Source organism: Rhinolophus hipposideros, assembly GCF_964194185.1.
Source record: "Rhinolophus hipposideros genome assembly, chromosome: 6".
NCBI classification, from domain to species: Eukaryota; Metazoa; Chordata; class Mammalia; order Chiroptera; family Rhinolophidae; genus Rhinolophus; species Rhinolophus hipposideros.
In genome coordinates this window covers 71,412,648-71,435,708 of record NC_138052.1, presented here as the reverse complement: position 1 = coordinate 71,435,708, position 23,061 = coordinate 71,412,648, and the positions used below count along the sequence as shown (strand labels likewise).

The following is a 23,061-nucleotide window of genomic DNA, read 5'->3' as shown; positions in this document are numbered from 1 at the left end:
ACTATGGGATTTAAATAGATTGGGTGAAGGAAAATATAATTCCTGATCATTCATGTAATGGTATAATCAAGGTAGTAATTTTTTGGGGGGAGACCAAGAATTTCTAGTAATCCTCAAAGTTGTCAGTAGTTTTATCAGTTGGAATATAATTGGGAAAACGCAAATAGGTTGGTGCAAAAATAATTGCAGTTTTTGCAATTCCTTTTAACCTTTTAAACCGCGATTACTTTTGCACCAACCTAATAACGCTTGCTCTTTCAGATGAAAGGAATACAGGGAATTGGTTTCGATGGGTGAGGGAACCAAGGCCAAGAAATCAAGGGGTGGTGAGGCAATCGAGAGATTAGCAAGAGCAGGAGGTGCTGCCACCCCTTCAGATGGAAGAGACAGCAGGAGCCGAGTGCTGTCACAAAGTGTCACTGCTAGGGACACCACAGAAACAGGGAAGTGGGGCAAAGGGTGAGAAGCACCATGTTGTTGTATTACCTACAGGAACAAAGAATACAAGTTCAGACAATTAAGTTCGTGAACTCATCCTAGAAAAAGTGCTCCATACCTCACTGCTGAATATCACTACAGTCACCTTCGAAGTCCTCCCCTTGGGAAGCTATGCACTGATGCCAGAACCTAGTCCACTCTTCAAAGCAATTTTGGAACTCTTTTCTGGAATGGCCATCAGAGCTGTCATTGCATTACCCTTGATGTCCTAAATGTTATCCAAATGTCTTCCTTTATCTTCGGGTAAAGAAAGAAGTCACTGGGGGCCAGATCAGGTGAGTAGGCAGGGTGTTCCAATACAGTTATTTGTTTACTGGCTAAAAACTCCCTCACAGACAGTGCCCTGTGAGCTGGTGCATTGTGGTGATGCAAGAGCCATGAATTGTTGGCGAAAAATTCAGATCATCTAACATTTTCACGCAGCCTTTTCAGCACTTCCAAATAGTGAACTTGGCTAACTGTTTGTCCAGTTGGTACAAATTCATAATGAATAATCCCTCTGATATCAAAAAACGTGAGCAACATCTTGCAACAAGTTCACGAAGTTAATTGTCGCAGGTTCTGATTCCACTGACTCAAATACCAGGATGCCCCCAATTCAACAGGTTATGGAAACAAATCCTTTTTGCAAAACAGCTTTCCTTGGCAAAAAGTAAATTAGAATCTGTATTTTAGCTTTGTCAAACCACACAAATAAAAGCATAAACTCAATTCAATAAATCTTTATTGAGCTCCCACAGGGTGCACGAATTTAGGATCTTTAATTTACATAAGTAGAAAAGTGTTACTTTAGCCCTTAAAAAAAAAAATCACAACTTCTCTACATATTTCAAGTGAATCATTTAATGTGAGTGAGGCTCAGTTTGATGTTACTGTAAATATTAACAGAAGAAAATGGCAAATCACAAACATTTTCCCTGCTACCAAAAAAGGGTTTGATGCCAAGATAAACTAGCCTGTTGGTTTAACAAGAGCTGATCAAAAGGGCTAGAGAATCTGGAAGTAAAAAGTGTACTTGGAAGCACTGTCCTTTGAGGGCTCATTCCCCTGAGGGCAACAAAATGCTGAAAAAGTTAATTGGCTCAAAAATTATATCGAGAGATCAAGAAGAGTTAATCACAGTTTTGGGGGGGGGGAAATGTGAGCATAGAGTACACTAAATGTAGCTGGATTAATAACTCTAAAGTTCCCCTGGAGTTGTAATAGCACTCTGAGCTAACCAAAGGGGCTGTAAACTGATGCTCCTTTGAACAGAGTGGTTTTAAATGATAGATTCTCCAGTGCAACTGTATTTTCAAGTATAATTCTAGTATTTGTACCTAGCAATACAGAAGAAAAAGCAGCAGGGAGAAAGTGTCAAGTATATAGGACATAAAAGGATTTGGCAGCCCTAGAATTCCCAGTTTGAGTCTTTTTCATCAGGAAAATCACATTCTGGCTCAGTCCAAGGTGATGCTGGAGGCAGTGCTACTGATGGCTTGTGATAAGCGGGAGGCAACAGTGAGAGTATTGAATCCTGGCTTTCTTCTTTCACCTGTTAAAGAAACTCAAAATAAGGCTGTTGGTAAATTCAATACATTATTTTTGTTAGCAATAAATAACTTTAAAAAAATCACATTAAAGGTGTTTAAAATTATTTTTAGGTATTTTCACTAAAAATGCCTTTGATTCTGGTCATCTGAAAACAGGAAGAAGTGACAGCCCAAAAAACTGAACTTTATCAGAATTACTTTTCCTTTAAATCACTTCTAGTCAATGCAGAAAACTAAAATGTCTCTAAATCAAAATATAAACTGAGGATATAGTAACATATAACATTCCATTGGTTTATACTCATTTTGTTTTGCAGAATGGATATATTTTAGAAGTCTATAACTGAACTACCAAAAAAGTTTTGTAAGAAAATTATTATTAAGAACCTTGGCAACCAAACTGTCCCACTAAGACAACAAAATGAAGTGACTTTTTAATAGTATTTAAAAACATCTAGACAACAGAAGATAGATCAGCTCACCTGTTTGAAGAAAACATGGGACAATAAACTGCTTGCTGATGGCCTGAAAAATTGTTTTAAAGTTATATAAAAGAAGGACCTCATATTAGAATGTAGATTTTTAGGTGTAAAAATATATTAGAAATTAGGTTTAGAGCTATACAACACAATACTAAAAAATTAAAAGGAAAAATAACATATGTCAAGGAAGCCTGATTCTTAGCCTTATCCTTGATTAATGGGAAGAATTAATTCTAATGATATCCTTTAATTAGTCCATAATTCAACATTCATTGGGCACTTACTAATTATAAGGAGCTTACGCTAGGCATTAAGGGGCTAAAAATAGGTAAGACATATACCTTATTTCCAAAATACTAATGCTAATATACATTATCCATGATAATTTATATCATTATAATAGCAGCAACCAACATTTTTGTACTGTTTGGAAGTTGCTAATTGTCTTAACATAAATGCCGTTATTAATGTCCAAAAAGATTAACTGATTTTTACAAGGTGACTTGGTTAGGAAATGAAACAGCTAAGACTAGAGCCCCGGTCTTCTGACCTTGAACTCAGTATTCTTCCCCTTTGCTCACAGCCTCTACTTGTTCTTAGCATTGATATTGTCTGGATTAGACTACATTTTTTTATTAAAAGATTTGAATTTGGTGGGAAGAAATGATCACAAAGCTTCTGTAAGACATAAAACACATATTTTATGTTATTTAGAAGTGAACCATAGTACCTTTTTTCAGGATCTTGTTGCAAACAGAGCTGTACTAAGCTAAAGAAGGCAGGAGAGAAAGTTTTTGAGGACGGTGTTTGCAATCTGTCACTATTTACTGTGCGAGTTCCACTGGAGACAAGTACGCTTTCTCCAATCCCAGAGTCTACACCTGATCGGGAATTCTTCATTCTGGATTCTGACTGAGGGAAAATACTGATATCCAATGGGCTATAAGGAGGGCCTTTTAGTTTCTGCAACAACATCTAAAAGAAAGAAAAATTTCCTTCAATGCTTTGCAGGCAAAATAGTAAAACAACAACAATAACTATCCCAAGAGTCTACAGCAAAGCTGTTGACACGTTAACTAGACTACATGGGATCATATGAAAGTAGTTCAGGGATTTTAGTAGCATTTACCTGAGTCCTGTGCATGTCTTGGAAAGGTACCTGCCCACTGGCCAATTCACATGCTGTAATCCCAACACTGTAAATATCTGACTTTACATTATATCCATGTAAATCCTGTAGAATAATTAATTTGAAGTCCTTTAGTGTAAGTAACTTGAAACATTATGTACATGTGCTTTTTTGATAAAGGATGGTGAACAATAAAGGAAACTCACAAATGAGAAACTATAATTTAATATATCATATACATTTTTAAATTCCTAACAATAATTTTGACAAAAAAGAGGGGGATAAAAAGCCTTGTGGTAGTAGGCTATTCACCAATCCAAATATAAGGTCACAACTGTCCTTTAGTTAAGCTCAGAAGACACTCGAGACGTACACACAACCCAATGCAACGGCCACACCTGACCTGTCTCAGTAGTTCTGGGCTCAGCCACGGCTGCACTGACGTGCTGAACTGTGGGAAATCATACACAGCCCTATGCCTCTGTCCGCGCTTAACCAAACTATGCAGATGGGCCAGGCCAGAGAGGGTCACTAGGCCATCACCAGAAATGAGGATATGGCTGGCTTTAAAACTCCTAGAACAGAAAGAAACAATCCTAAATACTAGGAAATTGGCCAATGAAGAAAGAATAAAAATCTGGTCAGGACAAATCCATGTATTCTCTTGGAAATTAAATACTCTTTATAAAATAGCAGCACACTGCTACAGACATGTAGGAAATGTTCAAGGAATATGGAATCCTTTCAGCTATTTAATATAGCATTAGAACAAGGGAAGCTATAACTGACAGCTACATGTTTGGAAGTGATAATATTTTTTTCAAACTTGGAATGGAATCAAATTAATTTCACTATTTTAGGATGCTATTGCAAAACACTCAAGGAGAAACCTAAAAAATCAAATAATATTTAAAGCATAAGTTATAATTTAAAGTTAAATACAATATTATCCAATAAAAGACAGCCTCTCGTGGTATTAACCTAATTTATAAAAATAGGTCTTACATAAAAATTTCCTTTTTCAAATAAAGGAGTCTTGTTTTTCATCCAAAACACGGAATTTGGAAACTAACAGAATTCCTAATAGACTAATAGAATAGGATGGCCAATAGTCTGGCAAAGTATAATAAAACCTTGAGTAATTAGAATAGTGTATTAGAAATTCTCAGTTAACCAGAACGCTGCTAAAAAAACAACAAATAGTAAGAAAAAAAGCATTAAGGAGGTTGAAACAATAAGAAAGCAAGCCTATTTGAAAGTAACTTAAAAAGAAAACAAAGTCTCAATATATCTTAGAACAGCACTATTTTTTACCATTCAGCCAATTACTTCTGCATCTATATTTTGTAACAAGAGAATTGATATTTAATGTAATAATCTAAAGGTGCTACAAAATATTTAAGAAATCAAAGAAAGGTTTAGTTATAATTTGTACATGATATAACTATGACATAAAGCTGAAAAGCAGATGAAGATGCTGTTTATTTAAGAAAAAAAAGAAGAGCTAATTAGAGTCTCACACCCTACAGCTTATATCCCTCATTAGATTGAGACTTGAGCTTCATGAGGACACGCACTCCACCCCAGCACTGAGCACAGCACTTGGCACAGAGAAGGTGGTCTGAACATTTTGGTGAATGAACACAAAGTGTAAGCAACATCTACTGGCCTCTTCCTCCCTCAATTTTTATTTACAAGTTTCCTATTCCTCCTTTCTAACAGTCAAGTGCTCTCTCCTAAAAGCTCTCTAAAAGATTTCTTCCACTAAAATTCTTTCATTTTGCAAAATACAAGTAAGTAAATACCTGTGAATACAGCCATTTTGGTGCAGATAGTTCAACCCTCTCACTGCTCCAAAGAGAATGTTCCTTATTAAAGTTTCACTCATTCCTTCAGGAAAGTAAGTCCTCAAGAGTTGACTTGCTGAACCTGAAAGAAACCCCTGAAATCTTTAAATGAACAGTGAAAGTGATTTTCCTTCTAGCTATGTTTTAAATTTTCTTTTCAACCATAAACACACACACACGTTACATTTTAGTCTAACCACTTTCCTATGCAAAGGTAATTTTCCTTCAAGAATTTTCTAATGACACTCTAGAGATTCTAAAAGAGAATTAACAATTCTCAATATTGCTTAAAAAAATACATACTGTGTGTTTATGTATATGTTTTAAATGCAGAGAAAAATCACAAAAGCTGTCCTAAAAATCAAAGTTCTAGAATCCATTCATTTATTTATTCAATACACTTACTGAGCACTACTTTTTGCTACATACTGTACGACCACCTGGGTGCCCCAAAATGAAAAATACATACATGAGCCTGCCCTCAAGAAGCTCAAATCCAGTGAAGGAGACAGGTACACACATATGGTTACAATGAAGTGAAATAAGTTTACAATGTGGAGAAATAGGGACCGGTGGTGTGCACAAGTGGAAAAACTACTTCTGCTTGAAGAATAATGGTAACTCTCCATTGAGAGAGAGGAAGGAAACTGAAGGGAAGAGAGACAGCTTGTTCACAGACATGGGCTTCTTGGAGAAGCAGTGGTGGTTCACTGGTCATCAGACCCATTCTATTTTTTGCTGAAGACTAAAATTCAACATGAACCAGATATAGAAATATATCATGAAATCTGGAATTGGCCATCAGATTTATAAATTAAAAGCAGTGCATCTAAATCTAAGATCCTACTCATCCTTACAATTATAGCATCCAGGCTAAACTATGAGTTATTTACCTGAACGAATTTTCTTACCATAGGCCATAAATGGAGAAATAACCCAAAGCCAGCTACCAACAGTGAAAACAGTCCAATACGTTGTAATATTGGGGTGCCGGAAAAAGTGGGATAGAATCACTGCTTTCTAGGATAGATATATAAGAGACAAGACATTTAAAAACAACTTTTTTTTCTTAAGATGAAGATAGCAACAGTGGCAGCTAACAGCGGAACTTGTTATTACAAAGCACTGTTTTTAGTGCTATCATCTCTTTAAATCTCACAACCACTATATGAAGTATATGATATTACAATTCCCATTTTACAGAAGAGGACACTTAGAAATAAGTAGAAAACTTGTCCAAGAGCACACCATTAATAAAAGCAGTGAAAGTGGAATGTGAACTTAACTGTCTGACGCCAGAGGTCATACTATTCTTAACTATACTATGTTGTTAGTATTGAAACATTTAAAAAGACATCAAAATATGAAGATGAAAGTCCCCGCTAACCCTACACCACAGTGGGAACCATTATTAACAGTTTGGTAGAATTTCTTCCACTCTTTTTTTCTGTGCAATATACATGTGCACATATAAATATTTAAAAAATTGGGACAATATCAAAACAAAATTCTTTCCCTCTTTATATCAAAAATGATTAGTGACAATGAAAATGGTATTATAATATTCCTAAAATGTAATTCTGTTAAGATTTATCAATTCAGAAGTTAATTTTACTTAACTGGATGAAAAGGAAACTGCTTTTGTTTTTTTTATGTCCCTATAAGACTATTTGTGATGGACTGACAAGGGGTATTTAAAATATGATATTCATTCGAAGGAATTTACAGTAGTTACAGAGTTTGAATATATTTGTTCATCCATAGATTTGGCTTCCAAGTATTCTTTCCAATTCTGTAATAGCATGTTTATTAGAAGAAATCTACCTTTCTCTAACAGAAGGGACTATTAATTTGGGGAAATAAATTCTTACAAATGTAATCTCCTCAGATAGACAGTATGTAAAACGTATTTTTTTTCATATTGTTACCTGTAAAGCTTTCAGGCGTTCTTCAGTGCAGTTTTCCAGATTTGTAATTTTTATAGTTACCAGTGTTCCTGTTGGAGTATGCCGTGCAAGATGGACGGAAGTCAAATTGTCAAATCCTCTTCCTATAATCAGACATAAAACTTATGTTAGCAACCAAAGAGGAAAAAAATTGATAATTTGTACTTCATCAATATTAAAAATTTTCTTCAAGAAAATACTGTTAAGAAAATGAAAAGGCAAGCCATTGATTAAAAGTATTAATAATATTTATAACTGACAAGATTTACATCCAGAGTATAGGCAGAAGATTAAATAGGTAATCCATAAAAGAAGATATAGGAATGGCCGATAAGCACATGAAAAGATGCTCAAGATAAAGAAATACAAATTAAAACCACATCAACATACCATTATATACCTATTACAATGGCTAAAATTGTGACTTGATAAACAACATGTGACATATTCAAACAATGGAAAGCTATTCAGCAATCTCCTCCACCCAATCCCAGTCCTTGGCAATCAATGATATAAATGGTATCATAAAGAATGTAGTCTTTTGTGTCTTCCACTTAGCATAATGCTGTTGAGATTCATCTGTGTTGTGGTATGGTTCAGTAGTTAGTTTCTTTTTAATTGCTGAGTAATAATTCATCCCATGAATATACCACAATTTATTCATGGGTTGTTTTCCATTTGTGGAGAAGTTTCTTTTTAATTGCTGAGTAATAATTCATCCCATGGATATACCACAATTTATTCATAAATTGATAATTTGGGTTGTTTTCCATTTGTGGAGACTACAAAGCTGTCAAAAACATTTTTTAAGCAGACATGTTTTCATTTCTCTTTGGCAAATACCTGCGAGTGGGATTTGCTGGGTCATGTATGCTTAACCTTATAAGAAGTTGCTGAACTGTTTTTGAAAGCGGCTAAAGCATTCTGTGTTCCCACAAGCAATGTATAAGAGCTGCAGTTGCTTGATATATTCACCAGTGTTTGGCGTCAGTTTTTATAATTTAAAACACCTAGAGTGGCCCCTATTAATAGGCACCTGATAAACATTAAGTTCCCTCCCTTTCCACAGTCACTAAATTCTGCCATTTTTATCTTTGAAGTTAATCTCAAATCCATCCCTTTAGTGCCAGCATCACTGCCTTAGCTCAAGTCCTGTCCTTTTTGGGATAGATGCAGTGACTCCTCACTATGCCCTGCATTCTGCATCCAGATGACTGAGGAAACTGCCTCAGAAGCCAGTGCCTTGCTCCCCTTTGCCAGACATTTTGATTCAGTAGGCCTGTGATGGGATATAGGCATTGCAATTTTTAAAAAGACTCAGATGACAAGGATGATACTTCCAGTTGTAAATCACTGATCTACTACATCCTCCAGCCTGGAACTGCTGCCAATTGTCCTTCTAAATTCAGCAGTTTAGCAATAGAAAGGTACTATAGTGCAGCAGTTGAGCGCTTAGACCGTGTGGCCAGAAAGATTTACTTTCAGATCATGTCACTCAAATTCTCAGAGCCTCCATATCCTTATCTGTCAAATGGGAAGTCTTTCACAATGTGCTCCACACCTGCCTTTCAGATATATCTCCTACTACCACTGCCTACTCTCCCATTGTTCCCACTTCTAGGCAACTATGTGGTAGTCCCTTTCTAACCATCTTTCCTCATTCATCTGCTGAAGTAAATTTTTACCTTTTTTGAAGTGACATCATCTGAACCTCCTTTCCAATTTTAGGGCATTTCCACCAGTGCTATTTTAGAATAGGTCAGATGCTTATTCTCTCTTTGACTCCTTGACCCTGGCAGGGGAGGGTCAATGACTTACACTTGGTTAAGTGGAGGATAGAGTAAGTGACATAAAGAAGCTGGGCAGTCAGAACACGCTGCCTGGGGTCCAATGTCTGGTGATGTAAGTACCCAGCTAGAGAGTACACTAGGCTGCTGCTATGCCATGGCCCTGGCTGTGATTCTACTAACGTAGCTTCTCTTGGCTTCTTTCAGGCCTATTTATTTCTCTAGCCAATAATTCTGAGTTAGCAACATTGTTCAAAAAAATTCCTCTTTTGCTTAAGTTAATCAGGATTTTTTTCTGTTGTTTGTAACAAACACCCTGACTAGAACATTCAGCAAACTTGTCCTCGTGCTTCGGGATCCAGCTCCTTTTGGCTATGTTTCCTGACTCCCAGATGGATAGCTGGATGTTCCATCTTCTCTGTTCCCATAACACTTAGCACATCTCTATTATAATATCCTCTAGTGCATAAAACAAAGCTGTCTTACTTGCTCACCTTCCCAGAGAGAATGTGAACTCTAGTGTTTCATGTGGCTTTATATCCCCAGCACCTAACAAAGCACCTGTGAGTGCTTAACAGATATTTCTGAATATTCAGAGCAAATGTTTCACATATATAAGACTATAAACAACAACCCACCCTATTCCAAACTTAACTGATAAAGGAGTTTAGGTAAATTGTTAAGTAAAAGAAAGTATTTGGTTGAAGGACTATGATTGAAAAGTTCTTTTTGTCATCAATTTCATTTCTAACAATGAAGGGTCATTTATGTGAAATCAAGGATTATTACCTATTTCCACTTGGAGTTCATAGTGAGAAACGTTGGTGGAACAGAACACTTCCCTGGCTTTAGTAGATGGAGGCAACCAGGAAAGGGATGGCTCATCGACCTGCATTGTTTTAAAAAGATGAAAATATAACAGGTATAAACTTCTTTGGCCCCCCAATTTGGTCTCCTACCCCAGTAAAATACAGGTATTATATTTTCAAACACACAAGTGCTTGTCAAGAAGGCACTGAAAGGTAGCTTAAGATATTTTTAAGGTCTAAAAAGAGTTCACAATTGCTAATAATTGATATTAGTTAGAAAGCTATCAACCTGATAAAGGGAGCTAAAGGAAGAAAGGACAGGAAAAACATGTTTTAGGGTAGTAAAGAATAATTTCCAGTAAGGTTTTTTAGCAGTTGCTAAGAATAGCTGTTAATTAATTCTTCAGGGCATCTAATAAATCTATCAAGGGGAGAGATGCAGAGATCTGCGAAAGACATTCCACGCTTGTGCTCTTGCTTCAAGTGGTCACCAGTTATATCCATTACGCATGGCGGCACCTGCGCAGCAAGTGGAGACGTTAACAGTTAAGGAACAATTTCCATACTGCAATCTATTAAAATTTCTGAAGAAGTTTTTCACAAGATGAAATAAACCAGAAAGGAGGTCCGAAAAAAAAATAAACATGAAAAGATGGGAGAGCAGACTACAGACCTCTTGAATGAATGACCATGTACTGATATGGGCGTCTCACAATGTGCTTTGGAGTCAGAGTCCTAGGTTTGCACCAATCTCAGTAGCAGTGAAATAAGATGCACAGAGGAGAAAGAAGATGCTGACACCACTTGGTGTCATATAATAGCCAGGAGGATTTCCCAAAGGACACCAGTAGCAGTAAGAAACTTAGGAGCCGACAGGCACCAGCACGCGGCAGGAATTTTATTCCTACTTTCAGGGCAGAGAGGAAAAAAATGAGCATTAGGATGACATTACTATGAATTATGAATTGTGCTAACTACTTTTTACATCCTAGATTCTATATGTTCCCTAAACTAATAAGAGAGCAGAAAAAATAAGCTCATGGCTAAAGATGAATAGAGGTGAATATTTTTCAAGCAAGATGAAAGACTGTAAAAAGAAATTCTACTATACAATTGGAAATAATCCCAATGCAGAAGAAAAAAGAGAAATCTAAATAAATCAATTTAATTTCTTTGGAACAGGTAGTCTTCATATAAACTCAGATGTAAAGAACACACATAAGGGGAAGGGACTAAGAAGAACAAATTGGGTGTTACACAGTAGTCATGGGGATGTAGGGTAGAGCATAAGGAATATAGTCAACAATATTGTAATAACTAGGTATGGTGTCAGATGGGTACTAGATCAATCGGGCTGATAGATGGGAATGGGGTTGGGGGCAGGGTGAAAAAGGTGAAGGTATTAAGGAATACAAATTGATAGTTAACACAGTAGGGGGAATATAATCAACACTGTTGTAAAGATCAGGAAAGGTGCCAGATGGGCACTGGACTTACCAGGGGGATCATGTCAAAGACTGTGTAGATGCCTGACCACTGTGCTGTACACCTGACGCTGAAGTAGAATAACATTGAACGTCGACTATAAATACACAGGTACATATAGTCACAGGATGTGGAGTAGAGCATAGGGAAGATAGTCAATGGCATTGGAACAGTTATATACGCTGTCAGAGGAGTAGTAGCTTGCGGGTGGGTTATCACTTTATGAGGGGTTTAAATGTCTAACTATTACATTGCTTTGTACACCTGAAACTAATAAAAAAGTTTAAAAATTAAAAAAAAGAAATAGTCAAACACTGAACCAATTTTCAAAAAAGGGAGAAAACTACAAGGGGGCGAACTCGATGCAATTGCCCAGTAAAGTCTGATATCAAATTACTTGACAGATGACTTATGGACACTTAAGAACAAAACAAGAAGACAGCATAGGTTTACTAACAGTAAATCATCCCAACTAACCTAATTTCTCTTTTTGATTTGATGACTAGTTAGAGAATTAGAAAGCAAAAACTCAGGGTCTTGAAGAAATATTCGTACATCCATGTTCATAGAAGTGTTATTCACAATAGCTACAACATGGAAGCAACCAACCATTCATCAATGGATGAATAAGCAAATTGTGGTATATACATGCAATGAAATATTCAGCCTTAAAAACTAAGGAAATTCTGCAACATGCTGCAACACAATGCACCTTGAGCACATTATGCTAAGTGAAATAACTCAGTCACACAAAAACAAATACAGTATGATTCCACTTACATTAGATACTAAGAGTAGTCAAGATCAAAGTAGAATGGTGGTTGCCAGGGGATGGAAAGGGAGAGGGAATAGGACATTATATAATCGGTACAAAATTACAGTTTTACAAGATGAAAAGAGTTATGAAGATAGATAGCAGTGATAGTTACACAATATTATGAATGTATTTGATACCACTGAACTGTACACTTAAGAATGGTTAAAGTGGTAGATTTTATGTTATGTGTATTTTAGCTTGATACCAAAAAAAAAGCAGTGCCTATGCAAGTTTCTGGAGTTCTAGGCCTCTTTCTTGGCAAAGCAAGGAGATAACACTTTACTTTCTGAACACTACCTCAATTTGAATGAAAACTAGGATTAGACATTACATCCTATTATACAAAAGGGGAGGTAACTAGAAGACTTTAGAGTATTGACTAAGAAGTAAAATGATACAAATGAAGGCAACTGAAGATAAGATCAGGATAAATTTATAAACATTATTAAATGGGATTCCCTTATTTTGTAGGAAATAAGCCATTTGCAAGGCAGGTTCCATTTCTGTAGTAAGAATTACAGCATAAAATAAGGATTAAGGTGGCGGGGGAAGACGCCAGATAAATATTTTTTCCCAAGCATGTTTCTTTAAATATTATTTACATCAGGCATTGCCCAGAGGAGATAAAGATGCAAAAGGCAGAAAGCCTAATTTATTGGGATCATGTTAGAGTTGGACAGACATACTCGTACACATCACTCATTATAATACCGTAAATGTCATTTTATGCAAATGTCTAGGATATTTAGGAACATAAGGGGGAAAAGGTGAAAGAGAAAAGACTTCAGAAATGTGATATTTGAGCCAACTCTATGAATGAGGAAAGATTTTAGAGGCAGAAAAGGAAGAAGGGTATTTTAAGCAGGAAGATGACTACGTGCTAAGACTCAGTAGCAAGAAATAAAACTCAAAATTATCAGACATATTCCACACCACTAAGAGTCCTGATACCACGCTAAGAAGTGTATTCCCCTTCACCTACCTGGAAAACCTCTATGAGTATCCTAAGACAATAATATCTCCTGTCCTGATTCTCCCTCTGGGGGATACTATGGTGCACAGCCAGATTTCCTGTCAGAATGGAGGCACTAATCTCCCCAAACACCAGAACAACTGAGTCTTATAGAGGGAACTGCCCTCTTCAGAAAAAGCTGCCTGCCCAGGGTTACACCACTTCCCCAGGAGCAGCCTGTGTCCAAGATTGGTGGATAAAGGAGTAACAATGCCTGGAGCCCATGGACAACTAGGAAAATCAGGTAGAGACATGCCAGCTCCAGAGATGCTCTTTGGACTGGCGGAGGCCGCTGTTCAGATTTCCTGGTGATAGTCAACTCTGCCTCCCTCACCCTTCACAGGTGTTGGTCTGGAGACAATTTCCCAATAAATGTCCTGTATAGACACACACAGACACACACACACACACACACACACACACACACACGCACGAGCGTGCGCATACATTTAGGCTTTATCCATAGGCTTTTGGAAAACAATGGAAGTTTTAAAGCTAGAAAGTGACACAAGCAGGCCTGCATTAGTAACAGTGTTGAATACTGATCTGAGTGGTGAGAGGAGGTTACCGTGTCTGTCGAGGAAACTAGAGGCAATGAGTACCTACAATAGTCCAGGTTGAGAGATGATGAAACTTGAGTAGCCGTAGTGATCAGGTGAAGGATGGGATGGACTCAGGGGCATTTCAGACAGATTCGTAAGACATGGTATATAACTAGATGAGGGGGGCAGAGGTAAAGGCCATGTGAGGATAAACTCCATAGTTTCTGGTTAGGATGATTTAGTGTATGTGTTTTCATTAGCCAAAGCAGGAAATACAATAGGTTGATGAAGTCTAAGAGAAGATTAAGGTTTTACTCAAACTGCATAGAGATGCCTTTGAAAACCCTAATCCAAGGTATTCTACAGACACCTCAAGTGCCCAGGAAGAGTTCAAGGTTGCAGGTAAAAATTGAGAATCACCAGTCCTGCTTGATGCCAGGGTCCTGACCTGAAGGAAAGCCTGAGGTAGCTCAAGGACAATCTGAAATCTGAGCAACTGAAGACATAGGAATAGGTGAGACTGCTTAGGAAAAGCCGATTCAGGCAGAAGAGAAGAGATGAATTATAGACATCTGGAGAATAGAAGGAGTGAGGAAGAAGAAATAGTAAAAGACACTGTGAAGAAAAAGAGACATAAGGGAAACAGGAGTGAATGGCATTACAGAAGGTAAAGGAGGAGTATTAACTGTACTCATTCATTTCCTTACCAAGTATTGATGGATACTGGTTTCAGACTGTTTTTCAGGTCTGAGTGATTCAACTCGTGTTCGTGAAGTGCAGAAACAGTCCTGGAAATTCAGAAATGCATTAAATAAGTGAAAAATGAGTCACAAGTTAAGCAACGTGGTGTGTGGATCCAAAAAGGTCCAGGTGACCAGGGTGAGGAGCAGAGAAAGGGTAGCATGCAGGAACCTGGAATTAAAGCCAGGATGCTTCTCTCACTATGCGAGAGAAGCAGCCGGCTGTGCAGAAGACAAATTTCCTATCTGCTAAATTCTACTTGGCACGATCTCCGATCCTTGTCCTCTCCTTTGGAGGTCATGATATCAATTAATTTTTAGAGCTGGTGTTAACATGTAACCCTTTCATCATCTTTGCAGTTTTCTTCTAAATATTAGGTTGGTGCAAAAGTAATTGCGGTTTACAAGGTTAAAAATCATAGCAAAAACCGCAATTACTTTTGCACCAACCTAATATTTAGCTAAAGATTATTCTGCTGTACTTATTCTAATCATTTTTATTTTGATCCTCAGATTTTTTTTTTCCTTATGTGTAGCAACCATGTTTATCTGCATAAAACCACACATTGAGTATATTTGGAACTACTTTTATTTCTTAGGGCGACAAACATCTTTAACTTCAACTCAAAGCAAATTAAGAGACTTAGTTCCATTATCACAATTTATATTTTCCTGCATTCTAACCCATGGTCCTATTATCACATATTGCCAATAAAGAAATGTAACCCTACATGTGATTTATCTCACCATTAATTAGTAGGGTGAAGTTGGCCTTATGGTATTTAGAAAGAAATGGCATGTCAAAAGAAAAGTATAAATAAATTTTATGAGAGATTTTTATAGTAATTTTTAAGCATCTCAGGCACATTCAGTTTTATATGAACATTAAAGCACTAATATCGAACGAGTCTTTAAGATAAGTCCATCCATTAACACTTTGTAGTCAATTACTTAAAGGTAATCAAACTTCTTTTGTTTTAAAATATGCTATAATGTCTCACTAATTAAACTAATCATTTTCCCAGTTAGCCTGAATTACTGATTATTTTAAGTTGAATGCCTATAGTCTGTATACCTTATCAATTTTATCGCAATGATTTGATATACAGTGGCACCTGGGTTTTTGAACGTCTCCATTGATGAACACTTTGGTTTATGAACGCCATAAACCCGGAAGTAAATGCTTCGGTTTTCGAACATGACTCAGAAGTCGAACATATCACACAGCTTCCGCTGAGTGCAAGATCCTGAGGCCTAGCTGTCGGCTGTTTTCGAACATTTCAGAACTTGTGGATTACATTAGAAAACCGAGGTACCACTTTACATCCCCACTGGTTTATGTAAAACTTGCACCTGAAGAACAGAAGCTAACAATATCAAGATAGCTGTAGAATCGTTTCCTTTGCAAAGTTTGTATTGATTTGTCTAGGGTAAATAAACTTTACATTAACAGTTTTTGAAGACACTCATTACTGTTGCTCAGATTGAAAATAACCATCATAAATTTGGTATTTATACCAAATTTGGTATTTATACCAAATTTACCCTGAATTTTTCACAACAATCATTAACACCATTGTGCAGAAAAGAGTTGGCATAGCAGGCCTAAAAGAATAGCAATTCTTAGGAAAGACTGATCCTTGGCTGGTATCTAGGAATTTAAATTTTGGGAGAGTTCCCACTATTCCCTAAACTGTTTGTGCAAACAATTATGGTTTATGCTGAACACCTGCTTTTTTTTCTGGGAGTCTGGAATTTGTTACCTGCTAGCAGAAGGTGCCTATATGACTTTTGTTTCTTAAGGTGATAAAAATTGCTAATGAAAATCCTGAGAATGAGTCTCTAATGAGCTTCCCTGGTAAGAAATATTTCACGCATGTTGTCACAGCTCTGGGGGAATTAATAAGCACAACCTATGTGACTTCACTGGGAGAGGCTTCTTGGAAGTTTGTACCTGGTTTCCTCTGAAATTCACTCCATGTACCTTTTCCATTTGACAATTTGGCTTTGTATCCTTTTGTTGTAATAAATCTTAGTTATGAATATGACTATATGCTAAGTTTTGCAAATCTTCCTAGCAAATCACCAAACCTAGAAGTAGTCTTGGGCGGGACTTCTGACACAGCTATCAAAATACATTCAAGCATATAAAAAAGAGTCTTTCTCTTTAAAAAATGCCCATCACTTTTTTTGATGGAAGAGAAATTAATTTAAGACATATTGGGCATATTTTTTAAAACTTAAATTGACAGTAATTTATTTTCAAAATAAGAGTGTGATCTGTTTTCAGTTTATAGAAATAAAGAAAACATTTTATAAACTATAAACTAATTTTATAAACCATTTCATTATCTTTATATAAAATTTTCACAGTGCAAGAAAGTGTAATCATTTAAATACAAAGACAGTTAAAGACAGCCAGTATTGTAAGGCAAAATATTTCTGCTGATCCCTCAAAAAAAAAAAGTGAGCATGTTTACTAGCTGCCCAGGTTATAAAACATCACGAAATAGTCATATTTTATCCTTCAAAACATTTTTTATATCCACATTGAATCAACTAGATGCTGGTGAATATAACAGCTCACGAAAACTCTATACATTAATTTCTTTTAGGCAGTGTAATGATTTAAAACCATCCAGAAGAAAGCTCCCACCAAAATATTTTTGAATGTAACTTTTTTTTATCCATTATCATAAAAGCCAAAGGAAAACAGTAACACCCTGTAGAGAACCTAAAGGAAAATATTTTACTTATGCTGTTCCTTTGAAATCACCATTTCTTAGCTCCAAATAGAGGGTAAAACTTGAATGGGGAGAAGTCTTTCATAAGTAAAAATATCAACTTTATCTCAGTTGCACAAATATCTCATTTAGGAAAAAACATGAATATCTTAGTTCAAAGGATTCTAAACATTTCATCTTTGCAGGAAGAATATCATTTAAAGTAAAATTATTAACAAATTGAACGAATGTAAATCACCCATTATCATACTCCATTATTTTTCACAAAGTCCATAATTATGGAATAACAGATAAAGATAATATTTTTCCAAAATTTGGAAGCCCTGGGCTACTACACAGCCCTCTGAATCTCAGAATCTTCATCTATCAAATGCCCTTTCGCATCTCATCCAACTCACAAACTGACATAAAACCGTTAATCTTAAGCAATCCTTTAGAGCAGGGATCAACAAACTATGGTCCTGACTCACCATCTTTTTTTTTTAGTGAATAAGATTTTACTGGAACATAGACACATTCATCTACATATTGCTTATGGCTGCTTTTACACTGCAACAACAGAAGAGTAATTTCACAGAGACCACATAACACACAAATACTATCTAGCCCTTTACAGAAAAAGTTTGCTGATCCTTGCCCTCAAAAATGAGGTAGGTATTTCACCTCAGTGTATTTTCCAGATACATAAAGCTCCCCCTTTAAGTAGAAAAGCTATACTGTAAACATAAAGTAAATACATTCAGTATTTTCTATATAACTAACAATACAGTCTCCTAACTTCATAGTTTTGCTTCTTAGACTTGGCAAGTGAAGGTGATTGGCAGATATGAGTTTGAGCCCTGGCTCGAATTCTTTGCAATCTTGGGCCAAACTCAAAATGAGGATTATACCACCTGTTCTGCCAATCACTCACAATTTTGAAGACTGAAAGAGATATAATATATGGAAGTATTTGTAAACTACAAATCATCATACAGATGCAGCACTTTTTAAAAGATCACTGCTTTAATATGATAATTCAAATATTCAAGTATTGTATCGTATTCTACATAAGACACTATGAAAGTCCTAAAACTACTTAATCTAAAGCAGATACCATGGATCTAATATAAACAGAAAACAAGTTGGTATCTATACATCATATTATACATCGATCCAAATGTTTTTAGTCGTGCTGTTGAGTCCCCGGGGGGACTTACTTTTTTGCTTGCCTTTAGTCAGACGGAAATTTGTAAAAGGAATTTTAAAGATATAAAGTATAAGGCATAGCTAACTGGATGAAAGAGGCATATCCAAGTACAGCGTATGTATGAGAAAAAGTGGGTATGGGTCAAAGGGACAGAATAATGAGTATATTGCAAAAGTATAGAAGAAACTCTTGAAGAGATAAAAACTCAATGAGAATTTAATTTCTTAACATTTCAGAGCCTAAGAATATCCCATCAGAATATTCCTTTTGTTATAGTATTAATATCTAACTACTCTGATGGCACAAAATTAGATCCACATTAACAAAAACTTACCAAAAGAGACATTGAATCGCTTTAGTTCACAGAAAGTGACAAAACTCCATCTATTCCAGAGAAGATTTTTGCTTTAGCTTCAAGATGCAGAATTATCCTACAAAAAGAAAAGCAAAATAACTTACATAAACATTCCTTGAAGAACTAGTTGCCATAAACCCACACAATATTTAGGCAGCTATTCTTTGACACAAGCAGTGGAGACATTCCTACAAAAGTATCTTTATAGAGCATTTCTGTTTACTGGACACTATTTGGGATCTGACAGAAAGACACAGTGAAGTTAAAGCAACCCAAGTGCCCATCAATACACTACTGGATAAAGAAGATGTGCTGCATATATACAATGGAATATCATTCAGCCATAAAAAAGAATGAAATCTTACCATTTGTGACAACATGGATGGACCTAAAGAGTATTATGCTAAGTGAAATAAGTCAGACAAAGACAAATACCATGTGATCTCACTTATATGTAGAATCTAAAGAACAAAATAAACAAACAAAATAGAAACAGACTCGTAGATAGAGAACAAACTGATGGTTGCCAGAAGAGAGGGGGTGGGGAGCTGGGTGTGAAGGTGATGGGATTAGAAAGTACAAATTTGTAGTCACAAAATAGTCACGGGGATGTAAAGTCCAGCATAAGGAATAGAGTCAACAACTATATGTTGCAACAACTATGTATAGTGCCAGGTGGGTACTAGACTAATTGGAGGGATCACTGCATAAATTATATAAATGTCTAACCACTATGCTGTACATATGAAACTAATATAAAGTAATATTGGATGTCAACTGTAACTGAAAAAAATAATTAAAAAAAAGAATAAGGAAGTTCTTACTAATTCCTACTTTTCCAAGAAATATTTTAATGAAAATTTCAAAAATGTTTACTGTGCCTATTAAATTGATTATAAGGCTTTTGTTTTTTATCCCAATATTATAATAAATTAAATTGATTAACTTTGAAAAAAAAGGAGGTTCTGAATATTTTCAAAGGTTCACTATACCTGCATCTCTCCCTTCCATATCTGTGCTACATGTTTTCCTATACAACTTTTTTAAAGGACCTGAAGCAAATGTGAAAGCAATACAGAAAAGTAATGTTGGAACCACTTTTGATATAAATGATGCCACTTACAAATATGCACCAAGAATTTCCAACAATTCCACTTATAAGTAATCTTTGAAGCCTCCAAAGCTTCCTAAGCAGATTAATTACCTATTAAATCATTTGGAGTCCCTGATCAGCAAATTTGGAAAGAATCAGGATTAATAACAGACTAGGAATTAATAACATCTTCTTGTTGCCATATGTTTTAGAATAAGAGAATTTTTTTTCAGTTTTCACATGAAAGTATTATTTTCTATAGGTTTAATATTTTTACCTTATGATTTTTAGTTCTCAATTTTATTCTTGGAATTTATTGACAATATGAAAGATATGCAGATTATTATTCAAATAATCCCTGTCCACTTTCACTTATAAAATATTAATCTCAGTAGTTTATGAAGTAGGTTATGAAGTAACATTCAGAGATTTAAAATCGCAACTTCTTCAAATTCAAGGAGCTACAAAAGCACTACCAAAAGTTTCCAGATCTTTCCTAATAGAAAGGGTAGCAAAGTTCTAAATTTGCTAGTGCCTGGATGTTTCCTTATACCTAATCAGTACCTTCTCTTTCATATAAATTGTGCTTCATTATTTCATTTTAATTAAGTCCTCAAGTTTGATCAAGGCATCTGCAAATATCGAAGCCAAAAGAAAAGGAAAATTTTGTAAACCATCGACACTATACCCAATTTTACTGCTAAGGAAAGAAGTAACTTTATTCGGGATGTTCACTACAAACCAAAGATAGAAAATGGGAGAAAGAAGAACTTGAAAGGGTATGATTATTTTGTCATCTGCCATTCACTATCATTGATTTAAGGTGCTGGAATTTGCTGTTACAAAAGAGGGAATGTAATGCCTGTCCTGCCCACCTTCCAGGGCGATTGAGAGCAAATGAGATACTTCATCAAAAATACTCATAACCACCAAACACTGTATCAATATACAGCATTTGAGAGGCTGCTCTGAAAGGTACACTCAACTATCCCAGTGCAAAATGGTATATATAGCTCATTTGGAAAGCTAGTTGGCAATGTTTCAATAACCATGAAAATGTTCATACCTTTTGACCCAGTAAAATTCTCACTTCCAGTAATCTATCCTAAGGAAATATGCAAGCAAAGGAAGAAACCATATATACATAGAAAGTCATTGTACTGTTTGCCAAGTATTCGTTCCACAATTGTTTAATGAATGGCTACTATGGATCCAGCACTACGCTGGGCATTGGGGACACTCACTGGTGATCACTGCAGGGAAGTCCTGACCACTTGTCGCTTACCTTCCCACAAGCAGAAAGACTAACTGAATGATTAACTGAATTTTCTGGTTATTAGTGTTGTTTCCTGCGTTTCCCACTTAGTAAGTTCTTTCTTCCACAACAACAACAAAAAACTAAACTTTATTACATTACCTATTTTTTGGAAAAACTCAGAAGAAACAGTCACAATCTATGGAAATTGTTAGTACTAACGGGGTTGTCCCCACAGGGTGGCTTAATCCCAGAGGCTTTTGCTTGAGATATGCCAGACTATTAAGAGATAATTTTACAGACATTCTGATGTCAAGGCAGCAGCTGCATCTAGCAAGGAAGGGGCAGGGAGGTGGGTTATGGGTGGGGGGTGATGATTTGCTGTCATAATTTTCTCTGCACGGTCTTTCACTAGGTATTAATATAATTTTTTAAAATTCATGTTTCAGAGACACATTTCTAAATGTATACACGAGCACATTAGTATGGTCCCTGACACTTGTATCTAAAAAGCTAATTAGGATAAAGCTTTATAAGTAATCTAAATTTGTTCTATAATAGAATGGTTCGTGCGAGGGCTTGAATCTGAAAGGTTGCCACTTTTTGTGAAAATCAGAGGCTGCGCCTAGGTATTTACAGAACTCGGGTTTTGAGTTGATTTAAGCATCCAACAGAGTTCACTGTTATAAGGAATGCAAGAAACCTGATTTAACTCTCTTTGCTGAACTTTAAAATTACTGTAATTTTCAAAGTGATCTTGGGGAACCCATAATATCTTAAAAATTATAGCGACGCACAATTCGGTAGAATTTTCCAAGTTTAGTATCGTGACTCATGTTTTCAAAAAGGTTTTACTGAACGCCTACTGTGTGCTCTGTGTTAAGCAGGCGCTGTGTCACAAATTCTGATCAAGTTTTGAGGGAAAAGGTACTGCATGCATACAACAAACCCACGCGGGAAAAACACAACTTAAATACCGAAGACACAACAAACGACGCTTGAGCATTTATTTCAGTAAACGGTTCCTTCCTAGGCCTGCTCTGGGGGGCTTTGCAGCGAACTCGCAGAAGGTGGCACACAGCCAGGGCCAGAGGGTGTCTTCGGTTTGGAAACTGCCCGACTCGTGAGCTCAGCCAAAGGTGAGAGAGTCTGGGGGTAGAGAGCGCTGCGGGCAGCTCCGGCCCCGCGCACCTGGCGCCGCCAACCCCAGGGAGCACCGCCCACCCCGCATGCAGGTGCCTCCAGCACCGCGCCGCCCGGGACTCCGGGCAGAGCTGGAGCTGCGCGAGGTGCAGGGGCCGCAAACCACGCCGGCCGGGATCTAGACCCAGCGGCGATCTGGCCTCAGGCTTCCCGCGGCGTGCGCGGACCCAGCCGCGCTCCCTCCTGTCCCCAACCCGCCCCTAGATTTTTCCCTCCCGGACCTGGACACCGATCATTACCCTGGTGGCGATCGCCGCCAGCGACTCTCCTCAGGCGGCCAGCTGTGCGGGGCCTGGGCGGGCGTGGGAGCCCGGTCAGCCGAGAGGCAAGGCGACCGCGCAAGGCCCGCTCCCAGCGCCGGCCGCGGGGCGCAGGAAGCTGGCGCGACCCGGACCGGGACAGTCCGCCTGGCACTCTGCCCCAGTCCCAGGCAATCTGCCAGGACGGGTTTCGCCCCACCCCGACCCCAGGGTCGCGGCCCCGCCTCCCACCCCAGGGCCAGGCAGCTAGGGGGCGGGGCCTTTGATCGTGGGGACTGGGCAGAGACTAAACAACTACGGAGGGTGAGGGGGCGGGGCCGACAGGAAACTACAATT

General features: G+C 37.2%; 1 protein-coding gene across 4 annotated transcripts; it reads right to left on the bottom strand.

Annotated features, from left to right (window-relative positions):
* Positions 1-1,193: 1,193 nt before the first annotated feature.
* STRADB (STE20 related adaptor beta) lies at positions 1,194-22,933 on the bottom strand. 4 transcript variants are annotated; one of them, XM_081052053.1, is made up of 12 exons: positions 22,705-22,933; positions 18,894-18,990; positions 14,594-14,674; positions 10,011-10,110; positions 7,417-7,538; positions 6,400-6,508; positions 5,447-5,570; positions 4,045-4,216; positions 3,642-3,746; positions 3,243-3,487; positions 2,513-2,555; positions 1,194-2,032 (listed from the first exon to the last, which is right to left on the bottom strand). In XM_081052053.1, the coding sequence occupies exons 2-12, from the start codon at positions 18,903-18,905 to the stop codon at positions 1,889-1,891; spliced, it is 1,257 nt and encodes a 418-aa protein (XP_080908179.1). In that variant the 5' UTR covers positions 18,906-18,990; positions 22,705-22,933; the 3' UTR covers positions 1,194-1,888. The 4 variants fall into 4 exon arrangements, with proteins under 4 accessions (XP_080908179.1, XP_080908181.1, XP_080908180.1 ...); XM_081052054.1 differs by having other exon boundaries at positions 1,207-2,056; XM_081052055.1 differs by lacking the exon at positions 2,513-2,555 and having other exon boundaries at positions 1,202-2,032.
* Between the last annotated feature and the right edge of the window lie 128 nt (positions 22,934-23,061).